This window comes from Poromitra crassiceps, assembly GCF_964638095.1.
Source record: "Poromitra crassiceps genome assembly, chromosome: 22".
Classification (NCBI taxonomy): domain Eukaryota; kingdom Metazoa; phylum Chordata; class Actinopteri; order Beryciformes; family Melamphaidae; genus Poromitra; species Poromitra crassiceps.
The window spans coordinates 9,988,143-10,007,467 of record NC_139647.1 but is presented as its reverse complement, the minus strand read 5'-3'; the positions used below and the strand labels follow the sequence as shown (position 1 = coordinate 10,007,467).

General features: G+C 45.5%; 1 protein-coding gene across 1 annotated transcript in view; it reads right to left on the bottom strand.

Annotated features, from left to right (window-relative positions):
* The window catches only part of macrod2 (mono-ADP ribosylhydrolase 2), a 591,249-nt gene that overhangs the window by 52,793 nt on the left and 519,131 nt on the right, over positions 1-19,325 (bottom strand). Inside the window, exon 9 of the mRNA XM_083657986.1 lies at positions 4,285-4,363. Coding sequence (XP_083514112.1) covers positions 4,285-4,363 — 79 coding nt within the window. The remainder of the gene's footprint in view (positions 1-4,284; positions 4,364-19,325) is intronic.

Genomic DNA, 19,325 nt, shown 5'->3' with positions numbered 1-19,325 from the left:
CTGTGGTGTAGTAGGAGGTACAGAGAGGTCTGAGGCCTCTGTGCTGCTGCTGCTGCTGCTGCTGCTGCAGTGATCTCCACCCGACTGGGGCCTGGCTGTCTCTGGCAGCAGTGAGGATGATGAGGTGGCTCCCAGAGAGCTGGAGGAGCACACCTGCAGAGATATAATTCACAACCTGTGACTCACCGCTGCCATTCTGCTCAGGCTAAATGCCAGTCTTCTCACACTATGGGGTTATGGCTCTACTACAGCACACCGGCTCACTATCAACTACTGATAAAGCCATCAGCATGGGGGGCAGCCAGGCTGCGTGAGAACACGTGAATCCACCGCCTCACGGGATGTCGACACTAGCTAGAACGTTTTGCATGGATTCGCACTTCGTTTGCACCCATTGTCCACGCTGCTCCTCTGGTTTTGAGCCCCCAAAAGACGGAGGCTCCCCAACCCCGTTTTGCAAAATCCGTGGTTGCGTGGAAGTGTGGACAGGCGGTAGAGCGGGAGATTGTGAAAATGATGCAGAGAACCTACTTGTGCAGTTTAGAAAAAGAAGGTTGCGCTTCAACAATGGGCTTCTCAGTGGAGTGCCAAACCCAAAATCCAAAATATGTTAAAAAAAAAGCTGAAAGGGTAGCAGCACATCTCAGTTTTCAAAGTCAAGGAGGACAAAATAATCACATTTCACTTGATTTATTGGCTCACATCACAAAAAACAAAACGCTTCCGTGTTTCGGCAAAGAGCCTTCTTCAGAGCGTTTTTTTTAACCTACTTGTACAGTAGGTGGCGTTATGCACCTTGAAGTTATTTGCGATCCGGCAATAAACCGCGAGAAGAAGAAGTAGGTGACGCACTTTGTTGTTTGCAATCCGCCAGTAAGTAGAGAGACTACCTCTCCGCCAGCCACCAACCAACAACACAATGCAGCCAGGTACGCAGCACAGCTCTGGATTTAACACCTGTGCACATGCATCGTTGCCTTCTTCTTCTTTGCTTTGTGGCAGGCTAGACTTGCCGTTGGCGTATTGCTGCCTCTTGCTGCTAGGACTCAAGTACTACACATTGAGGCACATTGCGTTTTCAGGGGAGCTGGTATGGACGGACATCTTTTCTGAGATGGTGCTTAAACCTGCGTGTGTGGACAGATTGTTTATTCAGCTCCCATTCATGCAAATGTGCTAGTGAGGATGTCTAGTCTACGATCACGGCACCAATATGTTATTTTGGAGTAGTTCCTATAATCAAGTATCTCCAAAGCACTATTCCTCATGTTTTATAGATCTGCTCTATCGCTCTGAGCGTAGGCACGAGGTGAAAGATTTGAACAGGTGTAGTAATAGAGCAGGTAATCAAAGAGTGGCGTGGGATGACGCCTCAGTCCAGACACTGACCCCGTGACACCCACCTATTTAGCCATTTAGTGTGGGGCCAAGTTATGGAATGAATATCCTCTCCAGCCCCCACGCACAGATACTAACACAGGTGCGCCTTGACCCCCCGGAGGTCAAAGGGCACATCACAGCCGACGCTACACGATGAGGAAACGCACTCGGCTTTAAGCGGCGCAACCGTGTGCTGCTGCTGCTGCTGTGGCCTCCGGGAAAGATCCCCCCATTTAATCACACCTTATAATACTGACCTCCGCAACCCTCATTAGCAAACCCATTGCCCGTCGGTAAACAATAGTTTCCCGAAGAGTTATCTTCGAAATGATTAACGCTGCAAACTTTCCCCCCGATTTTCTTTTAAGGCCCTGTGTTGTTGTGCTTCTTCTCCGCCGGTTCTTCTCACTCACGGAACTGAAGACATACAGCGCGGTTTATCCGCTTGTAAATGGCGAGAGCGATAACCAGAGAATAACAGCTCCCGGAATCTCATCTCGCGGCGCTAATATGATGAGACGGGTGCTGGGTGCATGAGGGCGGGCGATATAATTACAGTCTTCTCTCCGCAGAAAGAACGCAATCTTTCTGGGAAGAGAGGAAGTCTGGGGCGGATGAGCGGGGGGGGGGGGACAGATGACGGGAGGAGCACTAGGGGGGAACAAAACACTTCTCCGTTTGTGGAGCCGGGGGGATGAAGCAGGGGCCCGAGCGCCTGCTATTCCCGTCGGGGAGGCGGGGAGGGAAAGGAGAGGTAAATGGGAGATAATGCAAGGCTGGTGGAGGCAGACAGCCTCTCACGGGCTCCCCGGCTCTCTTCTCCAGCTGAATCCTCCGCGGAGCGCCCATCAGAGCCGGTGACTGCTCGTGCTCGCGGGCCTCCGAAAAAGAGAGAGATGAGGGTGTGTGAAAGGGGGGAGGGAATTGAGAGAGAGAGAGAGAGAGAGAGAGAGTGAGACAGAGGGAGAGAGTGGGAGTAGAATATAATGGATGTTTGTTTATTTCCTGGATGGGATGTGGAGGAAGCAGCGGTACACCGAGGAGGAGTCGATGGTTGCCACCAGGCATGCCGTAATTCTTAGTATAGGAGTCGGGGAGATTGACACGGAAAATTAAATTTAAGTTAAATTACATTCAAGTCTCATCAAAATGTCGACATGAATGTAAAACACAAGTGAGCTATGTTATTGACAAGGGGGTCTAACCATTTCATTCCTATTCAGGTAAGTCACAGACAAGCCGATGTTTGTTTGACCAACTGTCAGCATTCATTCCCGCTGTTCATCGACCAAATAATTGTGTTGGTCTGTTGAATTTAAGAATGACACGGATCCTTATGAATTATACAACAGGTAGTTCCAACCAAGCAATCTGATTGGTCAACCAGACATTTAGAATGTGCTTCAAATCAGCACAACAGCACACCTACGGTATGACTCAATGAAATGCTCAAATGAAAAAAATGCCTCGTCACTGAAATATTACTCCGCCATTTCCACTAAATGAATGGTTTTGTTGTTAATTTAGGAGGACGAGAAGTTTGAATGAAGCCAGTTCGTCCCGGTGATCGTTTTGGGCTGTCATATGTTTCCATGACGATCTGAAAACCACTAAGCAAGCTGTGGATTTAGAAGCCTTGATGTTAGCCTACTGGAGGCTCTGGCATCCTCCATCATCAGCTGTGTGTGGTGAGTTGGTGAAACAGCGCTCATCAGCTGTGTGTGGTGAGTTGGTGAAACAGCGCTCATCAGCTGTGTGTGGTGAGTTGGTGAAACAGCGGTACTACTGTAGCTCACAATACATGTGACTTTTGCTGACGTAGTGGCTAAATCTGTACATGGAAAAATTATTGTGTTCACCATTACAACAAGATTGAGTTAAAGCAGTTTTGTGTTTGTATGTGTGGTATTTATTCAGTTTGGGGAAATCACGATCTTTAGAAAGCATTAGCTCAAGTTGTTGGCTGGCTCTGACTCAACAAGGACTAGTTCTCGTCTCTGTTGCTATGGTCGTTGCTAAGGGTCGGGCTACTTGCTGGAGTACCGAACTACGTTTCATTCCACAGGAGCCTACTGGACGTCACTAATTGTTTACCAGATATTAGTCAGACCCCATGTATTTCTATGGAAATGGAGATAACACGAGCAAAAAGTTTCTCTTATTTTATTTTGAGAGTGAATTGCACCACAATATGAATACATTTTGTTATATCTTTTATGTTGTTGGTAACCGTTGTATAATAGCAATAATAAATGCTAATAATAGCATTATTGGCACTTCGGTGAAGCGTACGGACTAATAATAACGACGGTAGAGCACGCCCCCCTCTCATGTAATATTGTTTCATAGCTCTTGCTTCACATGTTCCCCAGGATACACGTGGACATGGTCTTGTCAGCTGATCCTGTCACCCAGGAGCAGTGGTGGTCCCGATATAGAAGTCATCCCACACACATGCCCCGGTATTCATAATGCAGGAAGGTAAGTTCTGCAGGATTTTGCCAAACAATTCCTCAAGAAAAGTGGAGCTTCTACCATGGTACCTTCTCTTCCTGCCAGATTCCCCGCCTATCCCACCTATCAGCAAGGCTGCGGGCTAAATCCAGATGGTGGGTGGTGGTGAGACCAACATACCACACTGACTTGAGAAATGAGGCCGTAGAGAGAGCCAGCAGTCACCACCCAGTCAACTTGTAGACACACCTGATTGACTGTAATGTGTTTTTCATGATCATTTTGATATAAAGGCTTATGCTTGAATGCTTGAAATTTGCTGGCGTACCTCGATACATCAATTCATTAGCAATTATAGTGCAGAACAGGCGCTAGAAGAAATGCAATTTTACGGTCTCTCCCGCAAAGGCTTTTACGAGCAGAGGATCAAATGAAAGTAAACAGACGTACCTTGGAAGAGCAGAGACATTTTCTTCTTGTAGATGGTGAAATCGGTCTCCAGGAAGACACAGAATATGACCCGAGTGTCCTGCACAGGGAGGGGGACAGAGAACGATGGGAACAGCGTTATTGCGGACGCTCATTCTCAGGAAGCTCTCTGTAGGGGATTTGACACATGACGAAGACGCTAAATGGACAAGATCTGACGATAGTGGTCGGCACCAGCGGGACACAATCATCAGCCAAATTACTGTTCGGAAAACCAATTAGTTTCTCACCCAATCAGGACCACCCAAACTAAGACCCTTTGAGACAGTTTTGAGGGAATATTACAATGCATTACATCAGAATGGGCTCCTTGGTTAGAGGAAGATGCAATATGAATCAGGAAATGGACCGCATTTATATAGACAGCATCCCACAAAGTGCAACTACATGAAATTGCATTTCAGCATTAAAGAGGAATAATAAGTAAGTACCACAGAGGTCATTGGCTTCAAGCTTCAAGTCTAATTGTATAGTAGATGGGACAAGATGCTTGTTATCGCTGTAGTTTCTCCTGCTAAATTGCTAGCCTGCAATTACAAACAAATTAATTTTCTTCCAGCATACTTGGGTTGTTTTACTTCTATTTGTTAGCTCAGTTGAAATCCAATAATCCATTTTCCCTTTCACCCTCTGGAAAAGATTGAAAAATAAATCCCTTACTTAGTCAACTGAATAGTTGAATGATTTCTGCCCTAATGCACGAGAAGATGATCAAACTGGAGAGCGTCACGTTCTGCAGAGAGTTCGCTCAGTCCTCCAGACATGCGGGCCAAATAACTCTACATATAAATGACATGTAAACACGCCACTCGCCCAACGACAATCCATACATCCACCGTTCACCAGAGAGAATAAGTGTTATCTCTTTGGTTTATTTATGACTTTTATCGCGATCCCACTAGCCCATATTCAATTTCCATATTGTGTTAGCTTGTCTAAAAAGCGTAGAATTGTTGGAAAAGACCCGTAGAGAAGGAGGTCACGTCTTTCACTCTCAGCCCCTCTCTAAGTGGATGGAGCCTCGGGTCTGCCGGCGCCAGCCAGAGTCAGAGAGGTGCATTACACACCGTGCCAGCAGATAATCGCTTGACTGAATAATGGCAATTTTACACAACAGAGTAAGCTAGCCCCCCACCCCCACCTTCCTCCATGGAGCGATAGTGGTGTTATGGGGAAAAATCAAGGGGGCTCCACACTCCAGCTCCTGGCCCGACACACAAGGATCTGATTCAAAAGAGACACCCTTCTGGTGCTCACACAGGCATACTGTATATCTATTCATAGTTTATGATCCATGCCTTTGGAATGAACGTCAGGAGCTGAAGCCAGGATGGGAGCATTTTATTTTTGCTAGAAGTCTGTTGAGGGGCTTTGTTCGTGTGATGTAAACGCACTCTCTCGACCCCCTCACCCCGATGGAAAATGAAAGAAGTCTTCAAGTCTGCTTTGAAGTCGTGGGCCTCGCTGACAAACAGATTGGTAGCGAGAAGTGATAAGACGCTAAGATGGTGCATACCACTGGGTGCTAGAAGGTCCACGGGACGGCAGCTCCCCAGGAAGTTCCATTACTCTTTTATGGAGCTCCATTCCAAAGCTGGCTGCCCCACTGTGAAGCGGGATGAAGCATGAATTCATGCCTTGCATGGAGACACACAGATGGTCATTCGCGTGCACGCGCAACACGCACGCACACCCCCCCCCCCCCCACACACACACACACACACCCCCACACACACACACGCACACGCACACACACCCCCCACACACACAGTGTTAACGTTCCTTTTTTTCATGATTATATTTCTTGTATGCTGCGTTTTAAATAAAATAAGGGCAGAATAAATATTACTCTGAGTGACAGCTCTCTCTCTCTCTCTCTCTCTCTCTCTCTCTCTCCCTTCCTCTCTCTCCCTCACCTTCTCATGTTTCTCTTGCAATATGTCAAAGTGCTGTATAATGGCTAGAGCTCAACCGATATATCGGTCCACCGATATTATCGGCCGATATTGGCCGATAACCGATATATCGATGTCGGCCGATATGTTGGCCAATATTGCCGATATTTTTTTAATTATTATTTTTTAAGTTATAGACAGCATGTTGTGTATATTTGATCCTTTTTCTTAACTCAAGTTATATTATATTCGTTCTATTTGTGTTTTTGTATTCCTAGTTATTTATAATTAGTAAGTTCCCAGTGAAGTTTACCGTTTCATTGCACTGATGTCAATTTGGACAATAAAGTTGATTGATAAGCTGTAAAATATCCTGCCTACATTACATATCTCAAGTCCTGTCAAGTCATATCGTTGTCAAGCGTTTGATATTTGAGGGATCATTGCAAAAATAATTGTGTAATATAATGTGCATATATAATATAAGAATATCGGCCGATATATCGTTATCGGAATTTTTTTACTCCCTAATATCGGTATCGGCCTCAAAAATCCAGTATCGGTCAGGCTCTAATAATGGCTGTGAAAGTCTTTGATGTATATCAGTAAGACCAGGATGTCAAATCCAACCAGAAACGCAAGTGAAGATACGCCATTGAAATCCGGCAGCAGGGGCTTCTTAATAGTGTGACATGAAGCAAATCGAATGCGACTGAGAAGGTGATGTATGACTATGTTCTTTGTGAACGTATATATTTCAACACGTCTTTTTCTACTGGAAACCGTTGTCACTGTGCCTGTGCCTGCTGCTACAGTATAGTGTCACAGAGTCAACCAGGGAGAAGCTTATCTCCTGCATGCACACACACTGTAGGCTGATAGAAGAGGGGAACCATGGACAGCTATGGCCTCACTTCTTCTTTAACTGTCACAGGAACTGAAAGCAGTTGGAAAACATATGTTCCCGTATGCTCCGCTGCACCATATGGTTTTCATCATATATACCGTGCAAGACACTTTCCATTTTCCTGAGAGCCAGGAAGATAACATACCTTTACTCCTGCTTTTTGATTAGGTGTCACATAGATGTGTTTGGTCCAAATTATACACCTTAACCAAAGGTGTTAGTCAAGTAGCAAGTGCCTATATATACAGTATATATATATACAGTATATATATATATCTCTCTATATATATCTATATATCTATATATCTATATATCTATATACAGAACATCTCACTAAGTTTCTCTTGAAGATGGAAAGATTAGGGTAGCATATCTGAAAGCTGAAAAAAATACAATTCTGCATGATTTTAATAGACAGTGAAAATTCTAATAAATAGTTGATGTTATATTTTGATTCTAGTGAACATGTCTTGGTCTGAGGCTATGTGAAGTGTGTGTGTGTGTGTGTGTGTGTGTGCGTGCGTGCTTGTGTGTGTGTGTGTGTGTGTGTGTGTGTGTGTGTGTGTGTGTGCGTGTGTATGTGTGTGTGTTGAGTGAGCGCCCCGCAGAAGCCAAGGTTGAGAAAGTTAATGGAAGACTAATTAGAAAGCTGGGATCACTGCATGGAGGCCGGCCTGGTCATTACTCATCCCTGATTGGTGGGCTGTTGCCAAAGGGTGAGTGCAATATGATTGGGTCTCCCGGTTGCATATGGGAGGCATGGTCATCTTGACAGGAACGTGTGCTGCACAATAAGGTCCGAGGCTGTGTAGCTGGCTCAGCCTGTCACTCTCCCAGTCGTGCTGGGTGGAGACCTGCCACCAGAGGGAAACGCTAGGTTTTCTTCCTCAAACCAGGGTATTAGAATTTTGTAATGGTATTATTGGCATGTGGAACATTAACTTATTTTTTTTATACAATGTTAAGATCAGTGTGGGCGGGGGACATGGGTACTCATATTACTTTTTTGTGGTAGAGAGCAACTTTTACTCGTTTATTTGATTTGATTTGATTTTTATTTGTCTCGAACCAACAGATACATATAATAACAGATCACAATAATTGGATAAAAAAATAACATTCTTATTTCTCTTTCTTTTTTATACATATATATATGTATAAACAATCAACAATATGATATAAAGTTGATCAGTGAATGTCATCTTTATTAATTACTTTCTCAAACTTTGCATTTTGCTACTTTTCTTTTCAGATGGTTACATTTTAGTTTGTGCAGATTAAAAGGAAAAAAAGTATCGCGCTACATGGTGTTATTAAATGCAGTAGCTATGGCAACGGCACGCAGTGGAGGATATGACTAGCTTTCAGAGTGGACACAACAATTATTTCAGAAACTTTTTATAAGGCTTCCTCTGTGGTCTAATCTTAGTACCCAAATAAACGAAAGCCACATTGACCTTTTCTTCAGATATGAGTAGATTGGATACTCAGTGATAATATCTATACAGTAAGAGTGATGACATCCAGAAGACAGAAGTGAAAATAATGTTTTTAAGTGGGTAAGTATAACTAGCGCGGCCTCGCCTGCCCTTTTGGCACACGCTTGTGTCTGTGTGTGTGTGTGCTGCTCACTAAATGTTATTGCATCAGTGATGTCACAATGCCTCATTGTGTGTGTGTGTGTGTGTGTGTGTGTGTGTGTGTGTGTGTGTGTGTCCCATTATGATATCACTGATGACATCATCAGTGTGTGTGTGTGTGTGTGTGTGTGTGTGTGTGTGTGTGTGTGTGTGTGTGTCCCCCTATGACATCACTGATCAGTCTCGTCACAATGCATGTGTGTGTGCGCGCGCCCTTATGACATTACCTTATCACTGATGACATCACATCATTAGCTAATTAGCCTAATTTAAAAAATCCGGCTCCATCAGGTCACACCTTTACACACCCTGATCAGTCCGATCGCACGTAAAACGGCATAGCTGTGGCCGAACACAGAACTTGAAACAAACAAACAAAACCCACATTCTCAATTTCATATAGATAGAAGTAAGGCAATTACAAACCACCAAGGCCTTGTGACAATACTCCAATTAATTACATTGTCACTAAAATCTCAAATCTCTATAGAAATAATGAAGAAATATGAAAAACTTCGGCCAGTTGAGCTGCACAGAGGCCGACAAAGCACGACTATTAGTTATACCCAGTACAGTATGAATGTGTTTATATGAGCCAATTGTGCCCTTATGTGCAACGGTGTAGCTATACGGTATTTTACATTAGACTCTAAAGACGTTCATTTCTACAGTGCAGACATTGTTGTCAACATTAATGACCTTGTGCGTAACGTTTGGCGAGGCAGGTTACAGATCTCATTGCAAATCATTTCATTAGAACCCTCTGCAGAACACAGCCCGCACTGTAATTGATTCAAAAGCAATGCCTCTTAGGTGTAAATGAGTTCTTAAGATATGATAAGACTGAAACTAATTAAAATGATAATGCTGGGGGTTCAACCTGACTACCTACGCCTCCTCTCTAGCTCATTTGCATGTCACTTGAGATGCGACGAAAACACGATTTGGGAGCAGCCCCGCTCTCTCGTCTGTGGCGGGCTGATGCTGTAAGGCAACTCGTGTGCCATAACATAAAGAAGCCGCGTGAAAAAAAACACAAATCTGAGCGGGTGTGTCTTTTCTCTCATCTTGATGAAAAGTCTGCTGCTTTTTTTAATTTATGTGTATCTGTGGCTCATCATGGTGCATGGCGGAGGGGCTCGCCAGGTGCCCCAGACTTCCTACTGGCAGCCTAACAGATGAGCTGTCATGGCCGGCCACCCATGCCCATAATTACATCGGGGGGCACTGCCAGCAGAATGTGACGTGCCGGCGCGACGCCGCGCACCCTCTTTTTTTTCCTCCTCGCTACTCGCGTTTCCTTCTTGAATCTGTCACAAACAATAATAGGGACAGGTTGCAACTAGCATGTCTGCTCCAGCTGGAGCCCCCCCCCCCCCCTCCTCCGCCCCCCAAGGGAGATGTGTGCCTATGTGTGTCCTGACTGTGCCGCCTAGTTACCGAGGCGGGGGAATGGCGCAGAGTCCTGAATGGCTGCGTCCAGATGGACAGCAGAGAACAGTATGGAGAGACTGATCCACCATGTCAACACTGGCTGAAGATAATCAACCGTTCACTCGTGCATTTTGCTTACTCTCTTATCTCCTCGTACAGGGAGGCTATCCCAGCATGCATCAGGGTAACATCAGGGAGGCTATCCCAGCATGCATCAGGGTAACATCCTGGACAGGTCGCCAATCCATCACGATGGCTAAAGGTAATGATCTGTATGAATCGTATAATCTCGCTCTCTCTCTCTCTCTCTTTCTCTCTCTCTCACACACACACACACACACACATACACACACACACGTACAGTATATAGTGTACTATATATCACGCCTACACACTGTTAGTACATGTGATTGTTTGAGACAGATTGAATAATTCCACTGAATAATTTGCGAGCCAGAAATATCTCCTCATAAAACAAGGCCTTGGAGGTGCACCATCAAAGCCATCATCATCAGACAGCGCTCTCCTCTCCTTTGTTGTCAGCACTGCAGCGCCGGATCCGGGCAGTGGGTTCACTGGGAGGCAGGTGGACCATACCGAGGCTTTTATTTACTGAATTACACGCACCTGCGTCCCCCTCGCCACTAGGGGACGACGTCAGCGGCCGTGCTCGGAAAACTCCTTCATGACTGTGGCAGCGCGACTGTCTGGTGTCTCTTGGAGGTGCAGAGCGATGGCGGTGTCAAGGATGACAGCAAGCGGACAGGGACCGGCGCCGGACGCTCGGGTGGAGGGGGTGGAGAAGCAGCTCTTCCATTTGACGTTTCCCCCCCCCCCGCATTTGACTTTGATTGACCCTATCTGCTGAGAGAGCTGCAGCTCCACCTACAGTCAGCCACTGAATTAACATTTCAAAGAGGTGGCCAGAAAAAAAGGTTACCCCTTCGAACAAAACGCCTCCATCCAGGCATCAAAGGAGAAGCCTGACATGGGACTTTGAGTAGGCACGGTCGCCACTAAAGCTCGGAGTAAAGTGCTGAGCGCTAATTCTCCACTTTTCAAAGCTGGCGGACATTAGATGGCCATTATATCATGGTGACATTATTTTACGAGAGGCCAGTTGGTAGGATTTAACAAACTTTATTTAGCAGACGGCATGCATGGCAAATACTTATGCGTATGACTCCATTGAAAAGTGGTGCTCCTCTTGAGGTGAGAGGAGGGCATCTGTATAGGCTAGGATAGAGAATCGCCCCCCCCGTGGCGGATTCCTCAGGAGTCAAGACTCATTGGTGGCGGACTGGGGAGGTGGGTGGGGCGAAACGACGCTTCCGAGGACAGCTTCAGAGGAGATAAACTGCCGTGAAGGCAGCCGCTGCTATGATCTGCCAGAGAGGGAGGTGGAGGTGACGTAGAACACTCGCTATAATGTACTAGGATGAACTGACGTCATAACGGACGTCATACTTGGACTTGACTGACGTCATACTTGAACTTGACTGACGTCACGGGCTGATCAGGTTATGCGAAGAATGTGGCCTTCTGCTTGAAATTTGGCCTGGAAACCTCACATCATGGTAACATTATATCTATGGTAACATTATATCTATGGTAACATTATATCTATGGTAACATTATATCATGGTAAGGCCAATCGGATAGCCAATGGAGTCGGCCTAATATGCTAATCAGAAGAGACGGCTTATGTACACAATTATGCAGAGAGTGCTCAGCACAGTGTGACTAAACACAAGTGATATCATTCTGAATGGAGTGCTGCCTGCTTAATTCATCCCTTTAAAACATCGCCATAGTGCAGCATATGGAATATCTTGAGAACTCTGTTCTGCTAGGTTTTGAAAAATCCCAAAGATAAATACATCAGATATTTGTATGTTAATTCGATAAGCGTTGCGTGTGCCTTTTTTTTGTGTGTGTGCACATTAGCGCTGCCGAACAAATTGCTCCTCCTGTAGTTGTTATTCAGGCTTTATTGCTGCACGCCGGCGCTGTAGACAAAGATGGGAGTACAGCGTGCCGCTGGAGGCATCCAGCAATTTTGAGCTCACACACTTTTCCGAAATTGTTCTCTCAAACAGGAAGAGACGGCATTTGACTTTCACATGCTTTGAGCACCTCCTGCCTGCTCCCACAGTGCCAGCAGCTAAAGAACTGTGCCATATGCTTTACAAAAAAGAAAGGAAGAAGAGAGACAGGCAGACAGACACAATTTCAGCAACAAAAAAGATCAATTCTATCCCTGACATTTTATTCTCCCATATTGTTTTCGTTTTGCAGCATTGTGAATAAGTGTATATTATGCTTTATGGATTCAAATTTCCCTGGTAAATGTATCTCTACTAAGAAAACCACGGCACAGCGGAGCTGCAGGAACTCCCCGCGCTGACAGAGTGCAGAGAAATGTCAATAACCTCCCACAGGAACTGTAACAACAACTATAACCGACTTCATCTGCCTGCGACTAAGTGTTTATCAGTGCATTGACAGTAATGAAAATCTCTCTTCACCAGCGAGACGACTCGCGGGGAGTCCTGGGCTCCTCATGGGAGATGCCCACACACACACGCTAAAAGAAGCCACTAGAGATTTGACACGGCCAATAACGCGGCAGCTTCTTGGCATGTGACCGACGGCGCAATAACCTCCGCTGACAAATTTGTCAATTAATACGTATGGTCAAATCATTATAATGATGGAAGACTTCTGTTCGGGTCTGTGGGGGAAGAGTGTAAGTAAGTGAAGGAGGAGAACGTTTGGGCTATTTTCAACAGGGATTATAAAGAGGAGAGGTAGCGCAGCTGTGGCAGAAGGTCAGAGGGGAATGAAGATGGAGGGCATGATATGAAGTCTGTATCCGTGATCCATCGCTGCATCGGTAATGATCTGACCTCTGGACAGCCAGTGGCCTATAGTGACCTCTGCTGATGATGAGGTGGGAGTACATTATGTGTGTGTGTGTGTGTGTGTGTGTGTGTGTGTGTGTGTGTGTGTGTGTGAGATGGTGGAGGGATAACTAGAAGATATCTGCGGGAAAGATCTAGGCTGCCTTCTTGTTCTTGAACAAAAATTCATCCTCATATCTTCACGGTATGTTGGATCAAAGCAGATGTGGTGCGTGAACATCCTGTGTTAGCTCCTCCCCTCCTGTTGAGTTGCTTTAACGGCATGGCTGCTTCCCGACACCTTTGCCCTTTTCTCCCCCGATCCCCACGTTGACCAACCGACAGACAATATTAAACGTCAAGTTGAGCGATCGCTGCGTGGCGCCGGCGTGTCAGGCTCCTCGTCCGCCCATCTTCTTCTCATTGGCCGAGAGAGGGGGGGGGGGGGGGGGGGGGGGCTACCGCGCTCGCTTGTCACATCCGCTAATACTTTCATTTTTCCCGTTTTTTATTTGGTCGATAATACCTACCTGCTCAGGCTGTGGGAGGCGGCCTTCTCGGAGGAGGGGTTAGTGTGTGCAGCCAGGTACGGAGAAGATCCTCCAGAAGGTGAACCTGCTGCTGCTGCTGCTGATGAAGCCATTACACGACGTGCGTTCCCTGACAGACAGAAACGGATTCCACACAACAACGGGGGCAAAAAGCCTTTTGGGTGGAGCAAGAGAAACTGTAGGGATAACACCATCTCAGACGAATGAAATCCACTGATGTGCACCAAGGAAAAAGAGAAAACCAAAGACAACCGCCTCTGTTATGTTTCTCAGATAAATCATTCTTGATGTTTCCCCGTAGTGCGTGTAGGATTTGGAGTGGTGGTCAATGCGTGTGTCTCGGCGTGCACGTCTCGGCACATCCGGCTTCTCCTTTCAGTCGTATGTTTGCCCTGTCTGAGCCTGACTGCCTCTGGAAGGTTCCCCAGGCAGAAATATGTGGTGTGTGATGCGATCTAGCCGGAGTCCTCTCCAGTCTGAGAACTACACAAAGCTGCCAGATGAATGGGAATCCAATCGCCGCTCCCAATGGGACAACTGCAGATACAAGGCCAGATCTCACTGCCATGCATGTGGAGGGGGGGAAAGACCTCAGGAGCTGAATACCATTGGCAGGGCACAGAGGAGGCACCAGAGAGCGGCACCGTGTCTAGGGTTTGGGCATCGAGAACCTTGGAACTGGTTCCAAAATTCTGATCCCAAAATAATCCAAACTCCAAAGGAATCGAGTAGGAATCGATCGATTTTGCATGCAGAACATACTTGAAATCCGAGGTCCCACCCAAACATATTACTGTATATATATAAACTGTTCATAATAAACAATGAATCAATCAATCTATCAATCAATGTTATAATATGAATATGACTGAATACTGTATGACATGTGTAATGTAAAGAATTCCCTGTGAAATAAGTATGTAATACTGTTTTGACCCCACCTCTCAAAGAATTGGAATTGTGAATCATTGAGAATCGGAATCGATAAGCAGAATCGGAAATCAGAATCGTTAAAATCCAAACGATATCCAACCCTTAACCGTGTCCAACAAACACAAACACACACATGCGCGCGCGCAAACACACTTAGCTCGCGTGCAAACCCTTGTCTTTGTCGTGTGCATCTTTATTAGGCATGCTGGTCCAGCCTTGGTTCTGACCCGGCCGGTAATGGAAGATGATAATGCAGTGGAGTGAGAGACCGTGTGGGCCGCACTACCCCCTCCCCGCGCTGCCATGCTAATCACTCTGTCCGCTCTCTAAGGTTTTAACCACATGTGCTGTTAGTTTTTTCTGTGGCGCTTAATGCCACTGGGTCAGGAGGAACACTCATTAGAAAGTACTCTGTTTCCCAGGCGCGCTCTCCTCGCTGAAGCTATTACCCCTTTGTTACGTTTATAACAGAGCCCATATACGAGATGCCAACACAGCGTGCCGGCTGAATTATTAATCTTTTTCCTCCCTTGCTCTTCTCATCACGCTGTCTGCATTATGGTTGGCACCGAGCCCTCGGTGAAAAGGTTCATTAAAAGTCCTCTTTGCTTTCCAATCTCGACGGAGAAACACAATCATAGGATCTGGCTGCGGCGGTTTCATCTCAAGTTATATAAAATGTTTTTTCTCTCCCCTGTCTGCAGACTCACACTCGGAATCTGAATGCTCTCACGGGTGTTTGGCAGAATCATCCTATGCTACGACGAACTGTAGTCACGTTCCAAGGGTTTAAAGTCATATTATGCTTTGGGAGGGAAATGGAAAATGAAAACAGGAAGGTCAATGAGCGTGCTTTACAACAAAAACTTGGAGTACGCTCAAAATGATCGTCTTTGCACACGATAAAGGCCATGGCTATAGCCACTGTGAGGTTATGACAGATTTACACACTGCCGAATAGAAGGCAGGATCAGTGTAATGGCTGGAAATAAAAAACAGAGAGAAAGTGACCCTAACAGCCGTACCATATGGCTCGCGTGGGCGACATCAAACGAGGGGAAGCCGCGCTAAAAAAAGAGAGGTGCCTTTTGACGTAACTTACAGAGCGGAATAAAGATCTGATCTGGACTTTGTGAGACGTGTCAGGCTAATTTATACCCTCTCATTCCATGTGAATTGCAGGGAGCGTGAGGGCTATTTATTTATAATGACAGCCTGGCAGAAGGCAAAAATGCCTTTTTGAGGGGCCAGGGGGGGGTTTTGGATTAACATAAAAAAATAACAGAAAACGCAGAGAAATATAACAAGACACATAAATCACTCATACCTGTACAACATGGTGGAACATTTGTTAGAAAACAATGTTTGATGGCAGCAGCCCCACTTAGTTACTGTGGCAGTCCAAAAAACAACAACCATCAAACACCCAGGTAGACAGACAAAGGCAACATTTAGATACATTTACAAGCTAAAACAAATGAACAAAAAAAAGCCATTGGACACTGGATTAATGTGGCTACTAGTTTAGGAAACAACTGCATTTTTCAGAGAGAGTGCCCATAGAGACACTGCATGAAATAGGCCACGCCCATCCCTGGGGGAAAGCTCTCCATTCACTTCCAAACACCAGCATCATTTTCCTTGAATTAAACATAGCTAAAAGCTGGTGTGTGGTGGGCTGCGCAGACAACAAATGTAAAAAAAAAATCGCCAATTAACGTTTTTTTGTACTCCCGAGCAAAACAAGGAAGCCATTGATTATTGGCGAGAAGAAAAATGTGGATCTAGCTGTCAAGAAGTAAGTTGGAGTGTTCATCTTCCGTATATGATCTTTGTGTGCAACACACGACCATGCACGGGACATAGGAGAACGGCAGGATTGTGGGGGGGGGTTGTTTCCCCCCGTTTTGGGCGTGGTTTCTGAATGATGACGCGCTCTACAATGTCTCTATGACAGAGGCCTTGAAAGTAGTGATTAAGATAGAATTGCCTGTTTTTGGTTTCAATTGCAGCCCATTGCAGTAAGGGGCAGCAGCAAGCTGAAAGGAGGTGTGCCTGGAGGTGTTGCTCCAGAGATGGGAGACAGATTGGGGATTGTACTGTACACGTAAGTGAAGTGTCTAAATGGATGGCAGTGTCTAAGCGCAGCTCAGTCACTCAAAGGCCCCCATTACCTGCTGATTTCAACCCAACGTTTGCCTTTACAGCTATATATCATGAGTCTATGAGTCTTGCACCTGGATTCTGACAATATAAGATTGAGCAGGATTACATTTACATCTGACAAGAAAATGCATCCGACAGTATAGGCATTCAAATCAGATTTCTCTCTCCATAAAGCACCTGGCAAGGCAATTCCATGATTTTCTTGTAAATATGTAATTTGCCATCTTGAATACATATCATTACAAAAAAGTATACAAAATATTTGTTTGTCAGTTTGAAAAAGCAGAGATAAAGTGGGTGGGGTTATCTCAACCAATCATAATTAGGAGAAAGCTGGCGTCATGGGATGCAGCATGTACATAACACCCTTCTCTCTAGGCTATCTATAACATCTCCACTGTAGCCTAGGCTGTGTTATGTCCATGCTGCATCGCCATACTGTTCATATCTTTTGCATGACGTTGCTCAGAACACTGGACAGATAGATAGTATGTGATGTGACCACGCCCCCCACAGTCCTGAGGAAGGATTTGAGCAGCCAGATTGGCTGTTTTTTAGATCTGTCATATTAATAGTTGTGGAATGTTTTTTTTTTTTTTACTCATATTTAGGTGGGTAATTAATGTGATGGTCAGGTGTGATATGCTAATAAAAAAATAGATATTTGAGACTGGGTTGCCAGATGCTTTAAGCAAAACACAGATTGCTGCATGTCACTTCCTCTCATATTTACACCCTTAACAATTGTTTCTTGGTTTTTCCCCATCTGTGCCCATTAGTATCCTGACAATCCATCTATGAAAAATATGCTACTTCCCACCTGTTTGATGTTTTTTGTGGTTGGATCCACATGTGGAAACATATTTCTCTTTACATCGTTGCTATAAGGATGTGGGTTTGGGGATGCAACATATTCTACTTTGTTGCAAATGTGACCAAAGGCAGATAGGGTGATCATCTGAATCTGGATCAGTGTGCAGAGGGAGGAGGAACAATTCCAATAAGCCAGACTTAACTGTGATTACTTTTGACAGCAGCTTTGGGATATGTTGGGAGAAGGACGTCAGTCAGTAGCAGCGGGGGCTGGTCAGAACGAGTCAATATGGAGGTCGAGGAAATGTTTTGGCAGAGAGAGAGAAAGCAACACCGTTGGTCATTCAACCGAGTGGCTCTTGTTGCCTGAATCTAGCAATGGTGCGAGATGTGTTTACTTTCGTTCTTGCAGGGTCAGAGCAACGTAACCAGGCGCATTTGGCATAGCGGGCCAAGGGGTCCTCCTGAGAAAACGTCAATATAGGACGCGATGGGAATTGGAATGCGTTAGGTGTGCAGAGACGGTGCCTGCTGAAAACACACAGGCCACGAGACACGTTCACTTTTTCTGGACGGACAGAATTGTCAGTCACTGCTATCGTCATGATCGCAATTTTTTCTTTACAGCGTTGAGGTTCCCAAACAACCGAACGGACAGAAATCTATCCTTTCTGATGGATCAGTGTGGCTGCACTCCTTCCTGAGTCAGTATATAGTATATAGGCCCTCTATACTATATAGTTCTATTTCAGTCATTTACTATAGGATAACTGCTGTGTGCGCGTTTCTCCCCAGCGCCGGCATGGTCTGCTCCCCCGTCAACGAATATCCCAATATTCGCTGTTGATTAACAACAAATATCCGCAGCCCAAAAAAAGAGTATTTGGGCCAGCCCTTTACTGTCAGGCCACATTTTTTACTGCTTGCACAAGAAGAGCATCTACAAAGCTATTGTTGGATTCGATGGTACAAAGGGGAACAAACGGATCCTACTGGACCACACAAACTCATATACAGATGAGTTATATGAAAGGCTCAGTGTGAAGGAAGCCTCTGAGGGAGAACCTACTACACTAAATCCAGGAAGAAGCCAAATGAACACAAATTGTGTCATCAGCTATGGCGCAGTCCTATCAGTGCAGCGGGGGTAAGGAGGACGGAGGAGAAGGTAATTCTCCACAGTCTCCCTGTTTTGCATGGCTGCCTTCAGAGCAACTGTAATATATCTATATTAGTGTCAGGGTCCTCCTGCATGTTTGGCCATGCTACACCCCAGGGTGGAGCCACATGCTACTGAACTAAAGGCCCAGGCCACTTAAAAAACACAGAACAAATGGCTAGAAGGGCCTCTTAGTGCCGTTCACAATTCAGTCCGGCTGATCAGATCTCATAAGGGGCTCTAGCATTTTCTAAAATAGGCAGCATAGGCTTTTCAAACACCAATCCACAACAGCCAAACATTCACAAGATCCCCCGGAGCAACAACAGTACGTCTCGTTAAAGTGGGCCTAATTAACATGCTTAGCGGAAGGCAGCGCCGTTACTTGACTTGACTTGCATGTGAATCAAACCATTTTGCTTGTCGGCAGGTCAACAGAAAACATTGAAATATTGTTTTTTCTCTCTCTCTCTCTGCCACCATATCAAATGACTTGTTGACTTGTTGCTGCGATATCTGCGGGCTAATAATACAGAAACAAAACGATGAGATTTGAGCCGTGGCAGAAATGTGGTCCGAGAGAGAGGAGCCGACAATATTA